The sequence below is a fragment of the Pectinophora gossypiella genome, chromosome 21 (assembly GCF_024362695.1).
Source record: "Pectinophora gossypiella chromosome 21, ilPecGoss1.1, whole genome shotgun sequence".
Lineage (NCBI taxonomy): Eukaryota > Metazoa > Arthropoda > Insecta > Lepidoptera > Gelechiidae > Pectinophora > Pectinophora gossypiella.
This window is the reverse complement of record NC_065424.1, coordinates 9769808-9793086: the sequence shown is the minus strand read 5'-3', so window position 1 is coordinate 9793086 and position 23279 is coordinate 9769808. Positions and strand designations below refer to the sequence as shown.

General features: G+C 36.4%; 3 protein-coding genes across 4 annotated transcripts in view; 1 reads left to right on the top strand and 2 right to left on the bottom strand.

Moving 5' to 3' along the window:
* Window positions 1–5073, bottom strand: part of LOC126376495 (protein EFR3 homolog cmp44E) — a 34260-nt gene extending 29187 nt beyond the window's left edge. The window contains exon 1 of one of the 2 annotated variants that reach the window (XM_050023924.1): window positions 4941–5073. In XM_050023924.1, coding sequence (XP_049879881.1) covers window positions 4941–4950 — 10 coding nt within the window. In that variant the 5' untranslated portion in view covers window positions 4951–5073. Of the gene's footprint in view, window positions 1–1945; window positions 1993–4940 lie in introns of those variants that run through there. The other variant, XM_050023920.1, reaches the window with a different exon arrangement.
* Window positions 3358–4865, bottom strand: LOC126376610 (cyclin-L1). Its single transcript, XM_050024105.1, has one exon. It carries the CDS (start codon window positions 4656–4658, stop codon window positions 3408–3410), a length of 1251 nt encoding a protein of 416 aa, XP_049880062.1. The 5' UTR covers window positions 4659–4865; the 3' UTR covers window positions 3358–3407.
* A 2766-nt stretch (window positions 5074–7839) lies between the features above and the next one.
* LOC126376462 (uncharacterized) overlaps window positions 7840–23279 on the top strand; it is a 98018-nt gene continuing 82578 nt past the window's right edge. The window contains exon 1 of the mRNA XM_050023833.1: window positions 7840–8134. The gene's annotated coding sequence lies outside the window, so the exon portion shown is untranslated. The remainder of the gene's footprint in view (window positions 8135–23279) is intronic.

The window sequence follows — 23279 nt, the reverse complement described above, 5'->3', positions numbered from 1 at the left end:
GAGGTTTGTCTCGGCACCCATTCGTCGCATTAAAACAGAAAAAGAAAAAAATAATAATAATAAATAGAATGCCCAGGCGACATACCGCTATCAAATACGGATGTTTTAAAGTAAGGCATTATAAAAAGTACTTTGATGAGAGCTTCATTATAGTTTCTTGTATTTAGGGATTCGCACACGGATGAGGGTCCTCAGCGCTCCCAATTTGTCCGGCCAAGTAGTGCGGCAAAAAGGACGCGCACTCAAACTGTGCTACTTCTGACTTTCTTTAGATGTCCGAAGCCTTTACAGCCACATTTGGTATTCCGAAATCTTCAGATATACAATTACGAGATATAACAATTCTTCTTCTATCGTGTGGGTTGTGAGGTGAATTACCAACCTCGTCAACCCTGGTGTCAGGGTTATTATTGAGCCGCCTTAGGCCCCTGATGACTCATGTAACGACTACGTACTTACATCAGTAAGTAATAACCGGGGCCAATGGCTTAACTTGCCTTCCGAAGCATGGGTCATCTCACTTTTGGACAATCAGGTGATCAGCCTGTAGTCTAATTGTTTTATATTCTGTTCTGTGTACACTTAACTATTAAATAAATAAATAAATCTAGTCTTGTCTGTTTTAAAAAAAACTAGTGCTGCAATCTAACGAAACATTACTGAACCAAACATAGTTTATTTTTAAATTGTTTTACTTGAATTAAATAGGTTTTTACACAGCCAGTATTTAATTATTTATGGTTCTATCTAAATAAAGCAATGACTGAAATATGAGAACATACCTATTTTAATTATTATTTACTTATCACCAAGTAGGATATTTATATGCTGTTGGTTTTATTTTCCCGTTTAATCTCTAAGTCTCTCTCTACGAACCGGCGTGCGTGTATAAAGCGATTGATGAATGTGGAAGAAGCAAGAGAAGTGTGTCAGGATCGAAGCAAATGGAACTCACTGGAGTTCCTAAATATGACCATATTTTGATGAAATGTTCGAGCATATCATGAAATGATCAATTGTAAGATCTGGCCACGACATGTACATTGAAATAATAATCGTTCTAAATACGAACATTGTTCAATTCAAATATTGTTATTACATTGATGGTTATCAATCTTCGTTGTAAAAAAATAAATAGGTACTTACATACAATAAATCGTTAAAAAACAATGGAATATTACAAATGGATAGTCCATTCCAAAGTGATAAACCATTATTATGGGCGAGTTGTCTTTGATTACTTGTGGCTCTGCCCACCCCATTTGGGATTATGGGCGTGAGTTTATGTATGTATGTATGGGCGATGGGCTTGATTCCCTATCACCATATGGTCCATCATTATCATGATATCTATCATAGGACGTATCAAGCGTCCGCAAGTTACCTTCTAATTACTTGTTGTTCTGCCCACCCCTTTCGGAATCACGCGATTTTATATACGTACGAAGTACCGAATTATATCATGTTTAGATATCTAGGTAGGTATAATCTATCGCCTATATTTACGATATATTGTCTACGTTTATTTCAGTTTCCCTATTTTGTTTTTTTTTACATTATTTTTTTAAACAAATTATTTTTTAAACTGCAACCCCAGAAGCTGCGTGGTCACACTAACAGGAGCATACCAAATTGCTTAGTGGGAGGTCCACAATTTTTGTTATTATAAAATACTGGAGAAATTCTATTGTTTTTTTGTTTACTTCGATTCCTCTATCAACAGTATCTACCAATTTATACTTATCTGTTTACGATGAATCAATATTCATAAACGATATTTACTATGACACAATTAAATATCGAAATATAGATTTAAACTTGGAATTTTTTTAAGTTTACACTTGATAACATCATTATCAAATACCAAACTGCCTAAGCCAACCTAAGCCTTTAAACCCTAAATAAAATAACCAGTATTGATTGGAACAGTTACAAATATAAATACTTTAAAGGGCACAGTGCACTGTCGAGCCACGTAGAACGCTACTGAACGGTTCGCGCGCTAAATATAAACTGGCGTCTGGCACGTCAACTGACTATGCCCACTGGAAAGGAAAAGGGATGAAAATAGATGTGACGTCACAAGGTTGATAATTTTCACTCGAGATAGGTACGTGGTCGCGTTTCTTATACATATTGTCTACCCCAATTAGGATATACATACATACATAAACAGCCTATATACGTCCCACTACTGGGCACAGGCCTCCCCTCAATCAACCGGAGGGGGTATGGAGCATACTCCACCACGCTGCTCCAATGCGAGTTGGTGGAGGTGCTTTTACGGCTAGTAGCCGGGACCAACGGCTTAACGTGCCTGCATCTTACTTTTTCGGACAATCAGGTGATTCAAGCCAGAAAAGTCCTTACCAAACAAAGGACAGTCTTATAAAGTTTTCGACAATGTCCCCATCGGGAATCGAACCCGGACCTCCAGATCGTGAGCCTAACGCTCTAACCACTAGACCACGGATTAGAATATAGCCGTGAGCTTATGTTATATTACAAACCTATATTACTTATAGAAGTCAGTATGTAGTTATACATATATAGGTCACTGGGCAGACCATCAACTGAGCGGCAACTCTCCGCCCCGCACCAATTCGTATCGGGCACTAACCTCACCCCCTCTGCGTCTTACTAAATACATGGTCGTATGCTGCTAAGGGGTAAAGGGTCGCGCGCGAACTTGTCTCGCTCGCATTTACGTGTTAGGCGGCTCACGAATGAGATTTTTGTATGGGAAGGATGGTGCAAAAGGAGGCTATCTAGCAGTGGAATGTTTGAGAATAACCGTCTAAGAACCAATATTGGGCAGCTAACAACAAATTACTGAAATTCTTTTACATATTTTTTTAAGAACAAAATATTTTATTTGTAGTAGTTTAGGTTAAAGATAAATTGCTTACTAGTTTGTAAGCTTATAATATTATGAAGCATATTTTACTCTGCTTCATTTAAATAAAAAAAAATATAATTTAAGAATGTCTTAGCCTGTGTCGTTCGGTCCCCGGTACCAGGGTTGCACCAATGTGTTATTAATTTATATTAAGTGCCATTTTCACTAACATAGTTGTTGGACATCAGCAAGTATTATTCCTTATTCTATGACATTAGTGAAGTTGATCACACGTATCGAACAGCGCGCGGTCTTTTGGACCAACTTACACTGGGCGATGAACAAGTTTGTAGAGTTATCCAGCATAAGTTGGTCGGATCGGCGCGAGATTTGGACGCCCTAGATTCTAATTGGCCATTTGTTTATTTAGGATCTGATATTTGTTATCTACTTATAATAAAGTCAATTTAAAAGTCTTAAAACAATAGTAAAAAAAGTAAATGAAACAATAAAACAAATGAAATATAGCAAAGCATTTATTCATCCAATAAATCACAGATACTTAAAACTAATGTTTTCTTTTCTCATCCCTACTATCTCTGCTAGATTTAGATCTATCATAATCATCATATTTTCTAGAATTCCGTCCTCTTTTGTCGTCGGACCTCCTCTCCCTCGACCGATCCAACTCACGGTCCCTCGAACGAGACTTGTGTCTTTTACTACTGCTACTAGAATATTCCCTTTTACGGTCATAAGGGGACCGAGATCTCCTCTCTCTTTTAGTTTTGTGGGAAGAGTGGTACTTAGAAGAAAGTGGTGGAGTCTTCGGTGATTTCTCTTTCTTAGTTTCTCTTTTTGTATCCTTAGACGTCGATGTTGAAGGCGATTCAGCCTTTTTCTCCTCCGCTTTAGCTGCTTCTCTTTCCTTCTGAGCTTGCATGTGCTTGTTAGCTTGATATATCTTCCGCAGCATGTCTACTTTCGCCTCTAGTTCTTCCGGGTTAACTTTTGGTCGCTTATACAGCTGCAGAATCCTTACACTGACTTCACGGATGTCTTCTTCGGGCACTTTGAAAAGTTGAAACCAGTGCGGGTTATTTGGAAGCGGCAAACCTATTTTACGGGCTGTTAAGTAGATACAGGCACAAGCAATTGTTTCTGGAGGGAATCTCATAAAGACGTCTGTCCTTAGAGCATCATTCATGTAGTTCCAAGCCATCTGCATGAGTTGACGGTTCATTTCTAACTGTAAGAGCTGCAGGTAGACTACAATGAGTTTATGAGGATGTTTCACGTGAACGCAGAAGCCCAACTCTTTAAGAATCCGTCTTTCAGCTTTGATAACCTGGTTCTTCAGTTCTATGTAATTCTGATCAACTATCAATGGTGCTATTGTCTTCTGCGCCCTGACTTGTTTGATGTGATGGAAGACATTGATGACATCCCTAATTCTACACGGTTTTTCCTCAACCTTGGACGCTAAGTAAATACTACCCATTGCCATAGTTTCCATAGGGTATCTGACGAAAGATTTCGAGTAGTAGAATCTTTGGAGGTAGATCTGACCTGTTGCCATGGCGACTTGGGGCAGTTTGAGCAGGATTCCAGCGGTTTGTATCATCTCACAGCCGAGAATACGCAAATCAGTCTCGGTTTCGATGTCAAGCCCATCCGCCTGAGATGGTGTCTCCTTGAAGACATGTTCAGGTAGAAGTAGATTGTGTAACGTCAGAATTATCTTTCCATACGTTTTTTGAGGTTTAGCAGGCGTTGTAATGTTAGTTTTGGTAATCGTCGGCGGGACCGTGGCCGTCATTTTGCAATCACTCACTTTCACTCAATAAAAACGTTTTACTTCTTCGGAATATTGTTCTATTTACACAGATTTATTTAAAAAACTTAAGAATTCAAATATAAATGAGCTGATTCTCATTTCTCGGGAAAACATAACTCAACACGGAAGAAAAATGCTCAGAAATGACAATGACAACCGAGCAAGATGGCGCCACATTACTGTACAGATGTCAAGTCCAACTTCGTAAACAAAATTAATAATAATTAGCAAATTATATAAAGAAATTACAAACACAGGACTCACCCGGCGACATTATTATGTTATAAACTTATCTTATTTCACTTGTAATAAGAAATATCACATAATAACACAATAAATTGGGCGTTGATGTGTGAATCAGTCGATCGATTTTTTTTCGTTGTGCTTATTTGCGAAATTTGATGCAGTTAACATTATGCGGAAAAGAGATAACGCGATGCCAACCAGCGATGCAGAATACTCTTTTGACACATGGACTACAAATATCTTTGAGTAATAAAAACCAATCACATTTCGTTTAATAATAGTGTAAAATAAGAATTGTGGAATTAGGTACTTATTTTCCAGTCATTTCAACTAATATTGGCCATGTTATAAAAATAATCTTCAAACAATAAAATAAAATTAAAATTACTTAAGAAAATTATGTTTCCGAACGAAACCAGGAAGTTGACTGAACTTTGGCGCCAGTTGCTCGCGGTAATCAATAATGCAAATGAAAAATAATAATAGAAAATTTATTTCTGAAACAATGCCAAGAAGAAAACAATATGTTATATGTGCGCCGTAATTAATTCAAGTTTTCTTATTCTTAGGTGTTTATGTAACATTTTTATTTTTACTTACATCCAGGGTCTGTACATTTTTGCACGAAGGAATCCAAAAAATCGTGGCCTTCTCCCGCCTCGAAACAGCACTTTACGAACGACATTGTGAATAATTATTATCCTTTTAATTGACAATAATAAAATTTGAATATAGATTTAACAGTTGTACAGAAATAATTTGAATAAAAAATATTTTTGGGGTTTTATTAAATCTTTGGATAGCACTAACAGTTGTAATCAGGTAGGCCGCTACGGGTGGGAAAAGTAGGTATTAAATACTGTGTAAATGAGAGTTTAATACAAGTTTGAGCTTATTTATAATAAGATTAAGAATATTAGATTTTCTTAACGCGACAGAATAAACGCATTTTATTTTTGACTTTCACTGCACAATTTTCAAAACACATACAACCACTATATTATTGCTACACATAAATTAAATAATTGGTTTGTTAGATCATAAAAATTCGTCCGAGATGTTACATCTCGGATGTAAATGTTTGACGCTAAATATGTCAATGGGATTATAATAATTTATAATCCTGCAAAATTAAAAAGCAATGTCTCACTTATCGCAAACCCACATTTTTCACCTTTTTAAAATAGTAGCATTATGCGCGAAGTCATTCAAATTTCTGGACATAATTATATAGTTTATTTCCCGCTAGATGACGCTACAACATTAGTTTTGCTATTCGACACTAGATGGCCCACTAAGTATTAATTTGATAAAAAATAAAATTGTTTCTTTTAAATCAATCAATGCTAATACCTAAGGGGTAGGCAGAGCCTAATCTGAAGAAATCTTGCATCCAATTTTTTTGTGAAGTCCTAAAATGATATGATGGTGATGAACCATAATAATGACATTCATTAAGAGACTTTTTGTAATTATTTATTTTTAGTTTGGTGCAATAAAGTGTATTTGTATTGTATTGTATTGTATGACAGGGGGGTTTTATATTACAATGCTGCACTTTAAATCTCTCGGTCGGTTTGTACGACAAACCCGCGAAGATAAAAAACTGAACAGGTTTTTCGTTCTCATTCGAATATAATAAACTGATCCTGTTTCCTAATTTACTTATTCAAAATGTAAATTTTCTAATACCTAATCTGTATACCTGGTCTATTTTCTAATCAGCAACATTACATTGAGGACATGCCGTGGGAGGGCCCGGTGACAAAACAGGGCTACGCCCGTTGCTAGTATCGCCAGTGCTGATATTATGGGCAATATTTGTATTAGAAGCGCATTATAATAACATAACAAATACTTTATTAGACACACACAGGGAAACATAGATAAATAAAGCGACCTAATTGCTAAATAGAAATCTTTATTAATTTTACTCAGGTCTTTATGTAAGTAGCGTATGTTAGATACTAAAAGACATATTTAACTGCAATATTTTAAAAATGCACGACTGAATATCTGGCAGCATGGTCTTATGATCGTAGCTTGACCACACCCCAGACACTTCATACAAACAACCTCGTTTTACACAGACACTACACATTGACATTACAGTACACGCGCATCTGTGTGTGTGACGTCTAACGCCATACGATTGAAGACTAAACTATGTCCGAGGGGGGGGGTGAGGTAAACTTAGCTCAGACACTGGTGGGGAGCGGAGAGCGTTCTATATGAAGTATTATTCCTTATTTTTTGGCTTGACAACAAAAAAGTAGCTCTCCGGTCAAACATAAAAAGTTATACCTATTTAAGTAATTTACCTAGTTTTATTTCTTTCCTACTCGAAGGTTTAATCAGGAAAAGTATTGGCGTAACATATTGAATGCCCCGAAAGCCTCCAACTTGGCCTAACACGCGTCAAATAGGTACAACAACTGGCAAAGATATAGAACCTTAAGATAAAGGTCAGCCATAATAAGTGTTTTTTCACTTTCAGAACGTAGTTTCAAACTCAAATCGATAAATATAAATCGATTATGAACACATAGGTATAACAGGATAAAACGAATGATTTATTGTTTTGTATTATTGAATTCTTAAAACTGGTAGAGTCAACTGTACCTAACGATCAGCGTAAATATAACATGTGTCAAACGATTTGTTTTATTTTAAATTTATTCTAGTTCACTATAATTGATAAAGAACGACTAGACCACCTTTCACGTAAGTTGTCGCAAAATTAATCGTCGTAAATACCGTACGGGGCACATTTCAACAGACGCCATAATCGTCCTGATAGGTACTTAATTGCACATGTGACAAAATCCGGCCCAAATAAAATAATCCAAGCCGTTTTCCTTGCGTTAAGGCCTCTTGCCTTTTTAGACCATGTAATTCTCTCTCACTCGCCAATTTTAAACTTGCGATCAGTCGACCTCGGCAACTTGCGGTGAACGGGTGGGCCGCGGCGCCATCTTGTTAAACTTCGAAATACGCGCCAAGTGCAGTGAAAAATAACTTTAAAAATAAAAAAAGTGCTTTTGAAAAGTTCAGTGAGGTTCTTTATCGGGAGAATTTCGAATTTTAGTTTTAAAAAGTTATTCGTTCAAAAATTTGGATTTTATATAAGGTGTGTATCTGATTTAGTTTGATCTTGTGATAAGTGTGTGTTTTTCTCTTCTTTTCGAACTGTCCCGGAAAGGATTAATTCGGTAAGTTCTGTTTCCTACTCTTAATTGGGTTTTAAAAATGGCGCGGAAATAATTTTATTGCGTTGCATTTCCTAATCCGTGTTATAATTTATATTGAACAAAGGATTGAAGTAGCTTCAATTTAATTAGCATCAACTTAAGGATTTCCGCGTGTATACTCTATTTTAAAATTGTGTTACATATTTATGGTTTAATACAATTTCATAGTTTTAAAACTATTTACCTATAACTTCTTAACAATCCGGTACTTAAGTATAATTATATTCACCGAACAGACATAATTTATCTTTAGTTATAGGTACTTATGCACTTATAACTTACCTACCTACTTATTATGTGCAATGTAAATAAATAAAAAAATGTTTATTTCCTGTAAAAGTAGATTTTTACAAAAAAATACTTAAGTAAGTACAATGAAAAATCTTTCCAACATCCGTTTTCGCAAAAAGTAAACTTACTTTTTTACGTTCTCATTTCAAAAGCATTCGCATTTAAAACCAGCAAAGGCCAAGAAAAAAAAATCGTGCCTAATAAAATAAATAACTTAATTCCAAGCTATCCATATCGATACGACGTCCATTCGCATTGTGTAACCTAAGCAAGCGAGTAAGTGTCAGTTATCGCAACTTAGAATGTTACCATCGGCATTTTGCTGCACTATTGTTTTTGCGTAAGACCCTAGCGTATTATAGACCTTAAGTTATCGTGGACATTTTGTTCACGGTCCGTTTATATAGCTCGATTCGTTTGACAGCAGAACAACATAACATAGCTTCACGCCTGTACCACTGAAGGGGTAGGCAGAGGTGTACAGTATACCCATTCTTCGCTAGCTATGTTTAAGTCCCATACAATACATTACCTATGATCCAAACATGAATTCAAACTCATCAGTTGAATTCAGTGGTTTAGAGCCCCAACCGGGATTCAAACCAGAGACACTACATTGTAAAGTCACGCGTTCTTCGAACTGGGCTATCACGGATTGACAACAAAACACTTGCGTGATTCTACGCTCTTCTTAAGCGGGTCTGAAAATGGTAAATACTTTGTTGCACTGTGAGACTCATTTTAAAACATCTACTTACTAATAAATTTGAAATAAGAATTTCCGATTCTGCTTTACTATAATAAATAAAGATTAAAAAAAATAATAATAAATTATTTAATTACTTAAGTATTTTTTTCTTCGTACTTATATTAATAGTCGTTAGACCGTTTGGCCAACATCAACACGCAACATTATGCCACACAGCCTCTAAGCATCCAATTTGCCGCCAAAACGAATGTTTTTTAATACGATCTCGGCATTCGGCAAAGGGCCATAACTCGCAGCCAGAGCAATCAAAGATGAAATCAAATCGTCCTTAATTTGAGACCTTTATGCGAAGCAGTGAACAGTCACGCACAAAAGTTACACTCATGTTGCATAATATTATTTAAGGAAAACGAATAAATTGTACAGTGTTCGAGGAAAGGAGAATTTATAAGTAGATACCTAGATACCTACCTACTTAGATTTATTTCTGATATGCGGCAAATCTACAATAAGTCACAGAAGAAGCTTATTTATAATGCCCACAATATTCAAACACCTTCGGAAAAAAATAATAAAAAAAATAACTGATTTGCATTTTTTGCAATTGTCGATAAGGCATAAATCACTTTAGCAAAAAAAATACAGATACGTCAGTCAGCAAGTCAAGCACGATGTGTTTAGAAGTCCACATAGACTAACATAATAAATATACGAATATTGTGCAATTCCACCAATATTACATCATCATCATCAGCCCATTAACGTCCCCACTGCTGGGGCACGGGCCTTCCCTATGGATGGATAGGGAGATCGGGCCTTAAACTATCACGCGGGCCCAGTGCGGAATGGCTAATGCAGCTGGGACCAACGGCTTGCGAAGCACGGAGGAGCTCGAGATGAAAACTTTAATACTGCAATATTACATAACATAGACAAATTAAAATCCATTTTATTTTTTGACTCGGACTGGGAATGAACCCACAGCTCTTGTCAACGAGGAACCATTACACCTCAGGATCTTCCTCCTATCCATGCGAAATTCTTCGATATCGTCATTAAGCCGAGAAGTGCGGATTCCCGTCCTAGACAGAAAAAATAAAAATCGATTTTCTCTTTGTGAGTTTCCCTAAGCACGAATGAATACTCTAAAAACAAAAATGGTACATTTCATACGTGTGAAATTCAGAACAGTATAAGTCAGTTGACCAAGCTTTTATTGCAGCATTTGTAGCTGACTGTACATACAATAATTATGGCACTTTATGAGTTTAATTTTTTTATTTTAAAGTCAAAAGCCGCCGATGAGTTCACCAATAATTTGGACTCGGTTTTGTTTGTTTAAAAGCCAAAATTTTATTAGGCAGTTTGTAATGTTGGGTCGTGTTTAACGACTTTTTCTTTTGCTCAATTATACTTGACATTAAAACAACCTAACGTCTATACTCACGACTATATCCACGAGTCAAAGATACAGAAATCGCAAGGTTTCTGTTAGACCAACGTGATAGGTTGTGAGCCGTATCGCAGTCTATAGTAGCTCTCTATCTGAATCCCAAGAGATCATTAAAACCAAGAGCGGCCTCCGTGGTCCAGCAGTTGAGCGTTGAGCTCACGATCCGGAGGTCCCGGGTTCGAATCTCGGTGGGGACATATCACAAAAATCACTTTGTGATCCCTAGTTTGGTTAGGACATTAAAGGCTGATCACCTGATTGTCCAAAAAAGTAAGATGATCTGTGCTTCGGAAGGCATGTTAAGCCGTTGTTGGTCCCGGTTACTACTTACTGATGTAAGTAAGTAGTCGTTACATGAGGCATGTCAGGGGCCTTTGGCGGCTCCATAATAACCATGACACTAGGGTTGATGAAGTTGGTAATTCACCTCACGACCCACACGATAGAGGATTAAAACCAAGGAAAGCCAAAGAATCCTATGTGCTAGTTTTACGTGTTTAATCCTTAAAACACAAAAAAATTAATACATATAACATAATAATAGTCTATGAAACACAAAATAAAAAAGACAAAACTTCCCGCCTAAATAATTTTATTTTACCGCCATCTTGTTGAAAATGGTGCTTTTTCATCAAAACCTGTGATCATCGTTTTAGGAAACTAATCGCGCCTAACAAGGACGTAATTTCTTAAAGTCACAGTGCTTTTTTCTTTTTTTGCCGGTGACGTCAGTTCGGTCGGTAGCCTCTGCCTACGTTACGCCCGCACGGTTCCGATAAAAAAGAAGTAAAAAATATCTCTGAACACTTTTAGCAATGTTTGGGTCTGTGTTTTTTGTGTTTTAATGACATTGCTTGATTAAATTTGCGACTAAATTACTTATTACTTGCTGATTTTTTTTTACCTTTGATTAGAAAATAATTTGCTTTCTTCTATAAGTACTTAGAGAAATAATGATTACTCTTATAAAAAATACATCAACGGGTTATTATCTTATTTTGACGTGGCTTATTGTAAATTTACCGCAAATGGTATAGACTATTTGGCCGGAGAAATAAGGAGCACTGAGGGATCTGGCCTAACGGGTTCAGAAGCGTGTAAATAGAACTATAGACAATCAAGAAAAGAGACAGCGCTTTACATTATGTCTCATTTAACAAGAAGGTCAAATATTCAGACTAGAAATATCATTTTACTTTTTTTATGCAAAAACATAACATAGCAGCTTCACGCCTCTATCCCTGTAAGGGTAGGCGGAGGCGTATAGTATAAAATACACCCACTCAAAACAATATAAAACGCTTTATCGCTCATAAACAGAACATAACGGATAACTTAACGGACAAAAAACAATATTATATCGAAGTATGTACGAATACTGAGGGGTATGATTATACCGCGATTCTGAGGTAAGAATGCTTTTTAAAATTATTTTCAATTCTACATTTTTTGGCCTTAACCTCTAACAATTCGGCCATAATGCAAGATGGTTGTATCGGAGCAAAAGCTCAAATTATCCGCGGTGGGATATGAGGTGCGGAGGTATTTACTCAGGTGACTTGTGGTTTTGACGTTAAGGTTAGTGCAGAATAACTAAATTTCTAAAGTTTCTATTTTGCTTATTAGGTACACATATATACGTACCTAATTCCCACTGGGGTAAGCTGTTTGCATCAATCTGACACACTTCTCTTGCTTTAAAAATTGCCTGTTCCTCCCATCCCGTGTCGCTACTGTTGAGTGTTCTTAGTTTTTGTCAGATTCTCATTCATTTATTTGACTAAACAATCATATTGTTTTGGTTATATTTTTACACTATAACCCTTTGCGCGGCGTTTAACTGAAAAATCATAATGTTATATTTAGTCCCTAAATATTGGAAAGAAGAAAAAATTTAAAAGTTTTTGAAAAAAATTTAAAATGAAAAAATAAAGCAATTTATAGCACGCATTTACGAACACTCAACAGTAATGCCGGCTGCACTTATCCTCATTGGCCAATGTAAAATATTTTTTGGCCAACATAGTTTTTTTTTTTTCTTAAAATTGACGTGTGTTCTAGAAATTTTATGCCTGTCTATCACCCGTTCCTTTCCTTTTCTGGGGATAAGAAAATGACAGATACCTAACTTAAAATAAGATTACTTATAAGGTCAATGGTGATGATTCATTAATTTTATTTTAAGTTATACTTACCTGTCATTTTCTTATTTACGTTAAAGGGACGGGTAATCGACAGGCATAAAATTTATGGAACACACGTCAATTTTAGGCTAAAATTTAAAATCCTTCCCAAAATTTTATATGGCCATTAACCCGACATAATTAAGTTGACAGCACACGTCAAACGGGTTGCATATCAGCCGGGTGTCTATTTTATTCGCCTTTCAGACATTCATCATAAAATTAACAGTTGTCAATCATCCGTCCCTTTCCTCTTCGGCGGATAAGAAAATGACAGGTATAACTTAAAATAAAATTAGGAGGAGTCTGCAGGATTCGGGGCAATTGAATACATTGTGCACTACCCTTTATCTGTGAGTGACATGGCCGCGTACACCACACATTCCCACGTCGTTCTACCTGTGACCAGTCATCTTCAGGTTATTGTGGCGTTACGTAATGTCCACTTGATGGCTTTATTAGGGTTCCGTGGATCGATAGTGGAAAGTAATTATATGTAAACGTAGGCCCTAGGCATCTTTTACGTCTTTCATAGATAAGAGAAAACGAAAATAAAAAAAATATATATGTTTATTATCAGAAGTAATAGAAAAAAAGACAGGAGGCATATAATAAGTGAGGTAGGGTACATTATAGTCTTTTATACAAGATGAAAAACAAAACATAATATATATTATGTATGTATGTTACCTAACCTGTATTGGGCTGGTTTTCCCTTTGCGGGTTGGAAGGTCAAACAGGTAGTCACTTCCGTAAAAAACCGGACCTGTCAAATCTTCAGGTTAGGTTAGTGGACCCTGTGAAAACGGAATAATACTAGAAATGAGGATAATACAAGATGAAAAACAAAATCGCATTATAATATTTCCACATTTTATTAGCGCTGGCTTGCATTTCAAATGTAAAAATGTTTTCTACATAACATACTCGTAAGAAACATAATCAGCCTATATGTACACGTCCCACTCCCACTGCTGGGCACAGGTCAGCCTTCAGTCAACCAAACACACACACTACAATTCTTTTCATACTTTGTATAAATTGTCTATTACGTTGACCTTATAAACCTTTGACTGAATATCATTTAGTTAATGTAACGTCTTAAACCTAAATAAAGATTTTATCTAAGTATCTATCTATCATTTTAACCGAAAATTGTGTTTTTTTTTTTACGTAAGATACATAAGTTGATAACTTACCAGTATTTTTTTATTCCTTAATTTTTATGTCATGTAAATATTTGTTCTTTGGAATATGTCTCACTATCGTAGTGAAAGGATTCCGAATGTAACAAGTATAAAGTCTTTAAGAAAGGGACATTCAGAACCCACAATACAACTCGCTCTTAGCCACTTTGTTTTTTATTTCGCGCTCTATGAGTGGTGCGGATGCCGATGAAATGTCGAAACAATTATTTTGTTAATGCTAATGCCCACTACTGAAGAGCTTTTATGGTCTATTGGGAAATTTTACTAATTATGTTGCGCCTTGTCATCTCGGTCTTTTCAAATTGGAATACTATTTTTTTAAACAAATCAGTATTGCTTATCATCCTAAGTCCTTTCGCTATGATGGCCGTTGTGACGTAATAAAGCACAGCAATTCGCTCCATCAAGATATATACATAAAATATAGAGCCGTGGTAACTCAGTTGATAACGCTTGCCTCTCACTTTGAGGTCGCAGGTTCGAATCCAGCACAGGCTTAAACCAATGATCGTTGATTTTTTTTCCAATTCATGTTTGGATCATAAATGATTATCACGTATTCAGCGGTGAAGGAAATCATCGTGAGGAGACCTACATTTCCAAGAAATGCATTTTCGGAGGTGTGTGACCTAATCTGTGCATTGGGCTGGTTTTTCCTTCGCGGGGTGGAAGGTCAGACAGGCAGTCGCTTCTGTAAAAAACCGGGCCTGTCAAATCTTCAGGTTAGATAAGTGGACCCGGTGAAAAACGGGATAATGCTAGGGAGACGATGAATATAGACTTAAATTTTTGTACCGAGTATAAGCCCTCACCGCTCTTCATTTGTCCGGCCAAGTAGTTAATGCCATTTGAGCTACACGTATAAAAATCAAACTTAAAAGCTCCGGTTTTTCACGTGACAACCTCTAACTAAGGGAAAGTGGACGACCTTGTATGTGTCGATACGTGCCGAGTGCTTTGAGAGAAAAAAACATGCGACAGTATCGGCACTTTGGGTTTTTTGTTGGACATTGTTATTTGCCATGTTGTTGTTTGTTAGGTGGTAGTTAGTTTGGTAGAAGAAGTATGTACAGTCATGAGTAATATCATGTACCCACTTCAGAACCCTGTCGCACTATTATATTTGACATTTAATGAGACTTACGGTTTAATTTGTCAAAAAAGTTAATGTGACATGGTATCAAAGTGAATACAAATTAGTACTCATGACCGTACCTAGTAGGTACTACCTACCCATAGTTTTTGTTTACGTTATACAATTGGGTAGTTTCCAACCAGTCAAATCAGGTTGGTTAAAATGGTCACATTTGGCTTTTTGCGAGACGATTTCTTAATGATTTACTGTTTTGTTTTTTCTATTATTATTTTTATTTTTTATGTGATTTTTATTTTTTGTGTAATACTTAGTTTACTTTTTAATTTTAAAATTGTAATTTCTTTTATTGTTTTTCATGTTATTTATAGTCTTATTTTTGTTTTTGTTTCTTTTTTTAAAATTCAATGTTTATTTTTATTGTATTAGTTTGTATATTGTTTTTCTCGTCATACAGCGCATTGGGCCATACTGTAATGTTGTATGTACTTTAATAAATAAATAAGAAGCAATTCATCTCAAAAAGCAATATTGCAATACGCGCATATAAAAGTAAGTGCGCAATGCAAACAAATGTCAAATAGCAATATTTCTTTCTTAGATGAATTGCTTCGATGTGGCCTTTTTAACCTACCTGATCACCTGATTATCCGAAAGTAAGATGTTCCGTGTTTCGGAAGGCACGTTAAGCCGTTGGTCCCGGTTACTACTTACTGATGTAAGTGAGTAATCGTTACATGAGCCATGTCAGGGGCCTTTGGTGGCTCAATAATAACCCTGACACCAGGGTTGATGAGGCTGGTATTCCACCTCAAAACCCACACGATAAGAAGATTAGATAAAATTGCAGTAGCCACCCTTGACCCTTAAAACGGCCAACATAGAGGTGGCCAATCAGCTCGCGGAAACAAACACTTCAGGACCGCGATACCGACCGCGCCGCCGTGGTTGACGATTTCCCTCGATCAGCGCTTATCGCTATCGACCCACAAGGGTCCATTAATTCTTTTAAATATTTTTCCTCTCAGACGCTGCGCCGAGGTTCGCGCCCAACTAGGCACCAAGTCAATAGCATCATTTAAAATCGAGCATCATCGTCATTTAATTTCTTATCGCTATCGATCCACCAGGGTCGATTAATTTACTGACGTCTCGTTGTATTAAGTAGCAATGAAACTAACTGGTTGTAAGTGAAGTCAAGTTGATTCTAGTTACATAATAGAGCCTTTAGGTCGTGAGAAAATGAAGATTCAACTGCTGTTTCTTGTTAGTCGTTATTTAGGAAACCACACCATTAAAATTTATCACGGAGCAATTTTATTATTTATTTATTAAGTACTACTACATCATATATATAAAACATTAACAACTAAGACAATTACTAAAATTAAGACTTATATGACAATTACAGTGTACATAGCATCTACAAATTAGTAATTAAATGAACAAAGCAGTCTCTATTTACCCTTAACTGACAAATATGAAATTAAAGTAGAATAAAAAAAACTATATGAATTTACTTATTACTTACTAGATAGTTTAGAATTTGGACTTAAGTATTTTTAGGACATTTCTCACAAAACTTGAATGAGTGTCATGGAACACATCAAGGTTTTCAGCGCGACCATTGGCGAAATTGTATTGGTTTAAAATTCTAGTCATCGGTGATTGCAAACCCAAGTTTGCTTTAGACGGAGCAATCACGAGTTAAGCATAAATACCATCTTATTCTTCTTCTTCTAATCCTGTTAACCCCTGCTGCTCCTCACGATCTTTTAGCTGCCTTTGTAGCTTGCTCCCATGATATGCTAAAGCATAAAATATCACCACGTGTATGCAGTGTGTTAGTGACATCGTGGCCAACCCACGAACAACGGCCTCCGTGGTCCAGTGGTTGAGCGTTCTGCTCACGATCCGAAGGTCCCGGGTCCGAATCCCGGTGGGGACATATCACAAAAAGTCGCTTTGTGATCCCTAGTTCGGTTAGGACATTACAGGCTGATCACCCGATAGTCCAAAAAGTAAGATGATCCGTGCTGCGGAAGGCACGTTAAGCCGTTCGTTCTGGTTACTACTTACTGATGTATGTAGTCGTTACATGAGTCATGTCAAGGGCCTTTGTGTGCTCAATTATAACCCTGACGCCAGGGTTGATGAGGTTGGTAATTCACCTCCTAACCCATACGATCCTTCTTTATTTATCAAAAAATTAAAACAATCCCTAGAAAATAGGTGTTATTATACGATTTCAGAATTTTATAATGATAAAGAAAATATGTAAAGTTCCTATTATTGATTAATTGTAGAGAAAAATATATATTATAGATAATAGGTACTAACTAACATACTAACACTATATAAATAATTTACTAACATAGAATAGAATACTAATATTATTTATTTTTTATTATATCTTGTAGCCTCTCTACACTTTAAATTGCTGTGCCCTTGCAGGGTGTCACTTGTACGGTCACGAGCATTAGTATGTATGCACTTTGGTACCATGTCGCATTAACTTTTTTGACAAATTGAACTGTAAGTCTCACTAAATGTCAAATATGTTAGTGCGACAGAGTCCTAAAGTGGGTACATTATATTGCTCATGACTGTACTTTATTAATTATGTATTAACACCTTTTATAACCTGTCGCTTTGCAATAAATAAATAAAAAAAAAAACGATAGAAGAAGAAGAAGGGAAGAGTGACATCGTAACGAAAACTTTGATGGATGATTCAGAACATGATTCTGAGTTGATATCAAGTGTAATTTTTATGCTCCACTGCATCGCTGCTTTATACCAGGCTGAATCGTGGCCAAACGCACTCAAATCAATTAATAAAAAAAGAAAACACATGCCTTATTAAATTATGAATGGGCGCTTTACCAACCCATAACGTAACTTGTCCATTAAAGATGGAAACAAGACTACCTTCGTAAGTTATTGATCGTTATTATAAATACATGCCTACATAAGGGTCAAGTTAAAATGGGCCTTGAGAAACTGTGTCATTTTTGCATAATTTCATCGCATGCGCAACTTATACGTGCCAATACACCTCCACGCGATCGCTGTTAATAATATGAGTGGAAAAATATTTTTGCTTTTATAAATTCGGTATTAAGGTACTTAATATAACATGACAACACGCCTGTATCCTTGAAGGGAAGGAGGTCTATAATACACCTCCTCGCCAGCCATAGCTGGGGTCTAAGTCCCATTTAAATAGACAATGCAATACAAATACTTACACTTTATTGCACCAAAATAAAAAGAAATAATTACAAAAAAGACTCTTAAGTAAGTACAGTCATGAATGAGCAATATGATGTACCTACTTTAGGACTCTGTCGCACTAACATATTTGACATTCAATGAGACTTACAGTTCAATTTGTCAAAAAAGTTAATGTGACATGGTACCAAATTGTATACATATTAATGCTCGTGACCGTACATGGCAAATAGAGTAGGGAATTGATTTATTGCCATTAACCGTATATAATTAGTTTAAAATAACATAGTTTAACAGCGTCACTGGTCTAATGTTTAGAGTTGCGCTCGCGATCAGGAGGTCCTGGTTTGATTCCAAATGGAGACATTGTCGAAATCACTTTGTAAGACTGGCCTTTGTTTGGCTAAGACTTTTTTTTAATGAAGCTTTAGAATAAAATATATGTGGAAACCCCAAGAGGCTTCTGAGCTTCTGGAAGGCACGCTTAGCACGCATAACGGGCCATCTTAGAGTCTAAATGCGGAAAACAGAGCCCACTAACTAACTAATTAAGCTACATTGACTATCTTCTTCTCTTCTTATCGTGTGGGTTGTGAGGTGGAATACCAACCTCATCAACCCTGGTGTCAGGGTACACTGAGTAATCCAAAGATATTCCAACAACAAAACAGAATACTCATTTAAATCTCAAACAATCGATCTTATCTAAGTGCTCCCATCTAAGTACACCTGTTCGCTTCCAACCTTGCGTGTCAGTTGACCGGAACACACATTGTTTCTGAACATCTATAGTGGATTAAGAGGTCACTGGATGGCCTCTTTACCAGCCTTTACTCACTACACGTCATATGGTGAATCTTCGTTAGTAGTTCGTTATAAGCTACTACTTGCACTAGAAACCTGCCTTTATTTTAGTATCCTCCTCCAAACGGTTTGCATACCAGCGACATACCTTTTTGATTCGCCCGGGTTATTCATTCATGTACTCATTCTTCCTAAAATTAAGAGCTGTCAATCATCTGTCCCTTTCCTTTTCGGTGGATTAGAAAATGACAGGTATAACTTAAAGTAAAATAAGGTGTCTGCAGGAATCGGGGCCACTATTTAATTTTTGACGTTTAAAAAGCGCTGACTATGTAAGCCAATTTTGAAAAATAAATATTTTTTAATATTCATTAATTAATTTTAAAAACTTAATAATAAAATAATAATATTAATAATATTTTTTGTTGTTTTTTTTTTTTTAATTTTTGAATACAACATTTTCTGCCACTTGGGGAACCCCTGAGTATGTCTTCTTCTTTCCCGTATTGCTCTTTGACCTCCATAGGCTCCATAATGATCATAATTCCAGTACACATTTTAATATTCTTATCCACTGAAGAATAGGGACGGATAAGATAAAATTATTTCAGTACAAAAGATAACACATAACATAAATAGCACTGCTGGGCACAGGCCTCCTCTCAATCAACCGGAGAGGGTATGGAGCATACTCCACCACGCTGCTCCACTGCGGGTTGGTGGAGGTGTTTTTACGGCTAATAGCCGGGACCAACGGCTTAACGTGCCCAAAGACACACGACAACAAACGGCGGCAACGCGGTAACGGCTTAAATATAACTTAAACTTTTAAATACTTACTTTTAATTGTACGTATATAAGTTATGTACGCCGTAATTGTCATATATATTAGTCACAATACCGTAACCTTCTAAATGTAAAATGTTTTAATGTATGTGATGTGGCTATACTTTACAAAAAAAAACGACGTCTTGGAAATGTTTTGTTGGAGGAGGATGGAAAGAATAAGTTGGAAGAGAATTACTAATGAAGGAGCTAGTGTTAGTAAGAGTAAGGGAAAAGAGAGAAATATTTTTTACAGTTATTAAGGACGGAAGAGGCGAGATGATTGGACATTAAATAAGACACGACAAATTTATTAAAAACATCATAGAACAAAAGAGGGGAAGGGGAAGACCAAGAAGAGTTTACATAGAACAGATTCCTTTTATCTCAGGACGTCCACCACCACCTTATGGTCATTTCGACAAACATCCGTCTTGCTTTTTTGTAATTGTTTTAGTGGTTATTTGATATGATGTTGTTGACTTTTTTTTGTGTGTGGCGTCCTTTTATAATAAACTTTTTCTTTTCTATTCTATTCTATAGATTAAAGAGAAGGCGAACGTCGTGTCTTATAAGCAAGTCAAAGAATTGTCACTGATAGACAAGAATGGAGAATGCTGCACCGACAAGAGCGTGGCTCTTAAATTGATGACGATGATGACAAAAGATACAAAATATATAAAAAATGATACTTGAGAGTAGTTTTTGGTGCCTAAACTAGGTAAATAGATCTTAACCTTATCTTAGGCATAAAAACTACTACTGATGCAACATACAACAAATTTTAAAATGAATGAGTGAATCAATGATTAACCTGGGCGAATCAAATAGCACACGTCAAACTCGTTGATATGCAACCCGTCAGACGTTTGCTATCAACTAAATTATATCGGGTTATTGACCATTGTAAATATTGTAAAAACATGAGTTCCATAAATTTTATGCCTGTCGATTACCCGTCCCTTTCCTTTTCGGCGGATAAGAAAGTGACAGGTACTTATAACTTAAAATAAATTTGGATTGTGTGTATATCGGTATCACTAAATTGACATAAGAAAAAAAGAATTGTTTGAAACTCAATAATTCCAAGAACAATTCGCTCGCGATAACCAAAAGGCTGTCATATATTAATGACAATGCTCGCATGGTGTGCAAAGACCCGTTTTTCGCACTAAGGCCGCCTACGCGATGATGTCAAGCTACCCGGAACGACTTCGTATGGTCATAAGGCCAGTTTCATTCATTATCATGACTCATTTACCAATGAAGTCAATGAAGGTAATGAGGGTAGGTAGGTGGTAAGGTCTTCTTCCATCGTGTGGGTTGTGAAGAACCAACCTCATCAACCCTGGTGTCGCCTGTCGAGTACAACTTTTGTATACTGCCATGATTTGGCTCGCCAACTATCACTCTGTAGAGGCAGACCGCCCAGCATCAACGTTGCCAGATATTTTTTTTGCCAAGTCGGGATTTTGGAACTTTTTGAGTGAAAAAAGCGGGATTCTTTCGTCGAAAGCAGGTCATAGTAAAAAAAAACGTACTTATATAATAAAAAGTTTTTGAATATTTATCTTTTAATTTGAGTTAATTTGAACTCAAAAGTTTCTAATATCTATTGTCACGTTTACGTGATAATACCTAGATAGCAAAAATATTCATAGAAAATATATTTTAATAAAAATATGATACCGACCGTGGACCGACGATCTGGTGAAGGTCGCGGGAAGCCGCTGGATGCGGGCAGCGCAGCACCGATCGTCGTGGAGATCCTTGGGGGAGGCCTATGCCCAGCAGTGGGCGTCGTACGACTGATGATGAAAAATATGATATTTTTAATCAGATTTACCCTACCGCCAACCAGACGGCAAGTCCACGCTTGTCTGTGCCATCCGCCCGCGCTTTCTCAGTACGTTGCACGCACGGTCGAGTTATTCCCGAAAAGCGGGACTGAGTCTGTCCCGCGCGGGACATTAAATTTTGATTTAAAAATCGGGACGTCCCGCCAAAATCGGGACGTCTGGCAACGCTGCCCTGCATTGACCGACTGTTTGTCTTATTTATAATTATTTATTTATTTATTTAAGTATATATTTATTTATTTATTTACATTTCGCGACTTTACAGTGCAGAAGCGCCAATGCGCCGTGAGTTGTCTTGCTCTGTATTCAGATGAGGAAAGAGAGGAAGGGGAAAACCAAGAAGAGCTTACATGGAACAGATCAAAGAGAAGGCAAACGTCGTGTCTTATAAGGAAGTGAAGAATTGGTCTTTGATAGACAAGAATGGAGAATGCTGCACCGACAAGAGCGTGACTCTTAAATTAGTGATGAATAGTTTTATTAACCAACTTTTCAAAAGGTTCCCATCTCTATCGCGGATATATTTTTTTTTATTATAAGTGTTTTCCAACTACTTAATCTTCACCTACAATAGTACTGGCCTTGAACGAGTCAGTTTCAGTAGACCGGAACATTGTATTGTTTGCTTTTTTTATTTTTCTGTAATAGCTGGCTTCTGGGTCTATTTGCTTCCTCAAATACGTAGATAGATAGATCGGCAAATACAATTATGGTGAGATGAGCTACTAGTCAGCAAAAACAGTCATTATTCATGGGGGTTAAAAAGGCCATTTCGATGCAATTTGGTATTTGACTGGGGTAAAGATAAATTATGAAATGCTAATCTAGAAAAAGAAGCCAATCTAAGATGATCAAAAATCAATCTCATTTTACTTTTCGACTTATTTTCGAATTTTATTTATGAATCAAGTAACAAGGAGTACGACATTTGACCGCTTTTATTGATGACGTCACAGGACAGTATTTCCATACAAACTCCAAAGAAAACTTTCGTTTTGACGTTTCGTAAAAAGTGTCTCATTTGCCTATGTTGTCAAGAAGCCTATTCATCTAAGAAAGCAATATTGCAATTTGACATTTGCGCATTTAAAAGTAAGTGCGCAATGCAAACAAATGTCAAATAGCATATAATAGCTTTTTAGGAGAATTACTTCGATGATGCCTTATTAAACATAGGAACAAAATGAGTTTAGATTTAGGAGCCCAGTTTGTTCAATTGTTTTTGTTGATAAATCGGCTGCAGCTGTAAATCAGCGCCATAATATTGCTACAGCTGTAAGTATTGTTAATTTTGGTAGTCCACTAAACATGTATTTTGTTTCTTTCTTAAACATTCAAAAATGGAATGCAATAAAATTCTTTTAAAATCATGTTTGAAATTTAAAAATAATGTGCCAGTGACAGAACTTCGGGACCGAGTCCGTATGTATGTTATGTAAACTTAAAG

Excerpts from the sequence above, each read along its gene's own strand:
- LOC126376610 (XM_050024105.1), bottom strand. The coding sequence starts at position 4,658 with ATGACGGCCACGGTCCCGCCGACGATTACCAAAACTAACATTACAACG.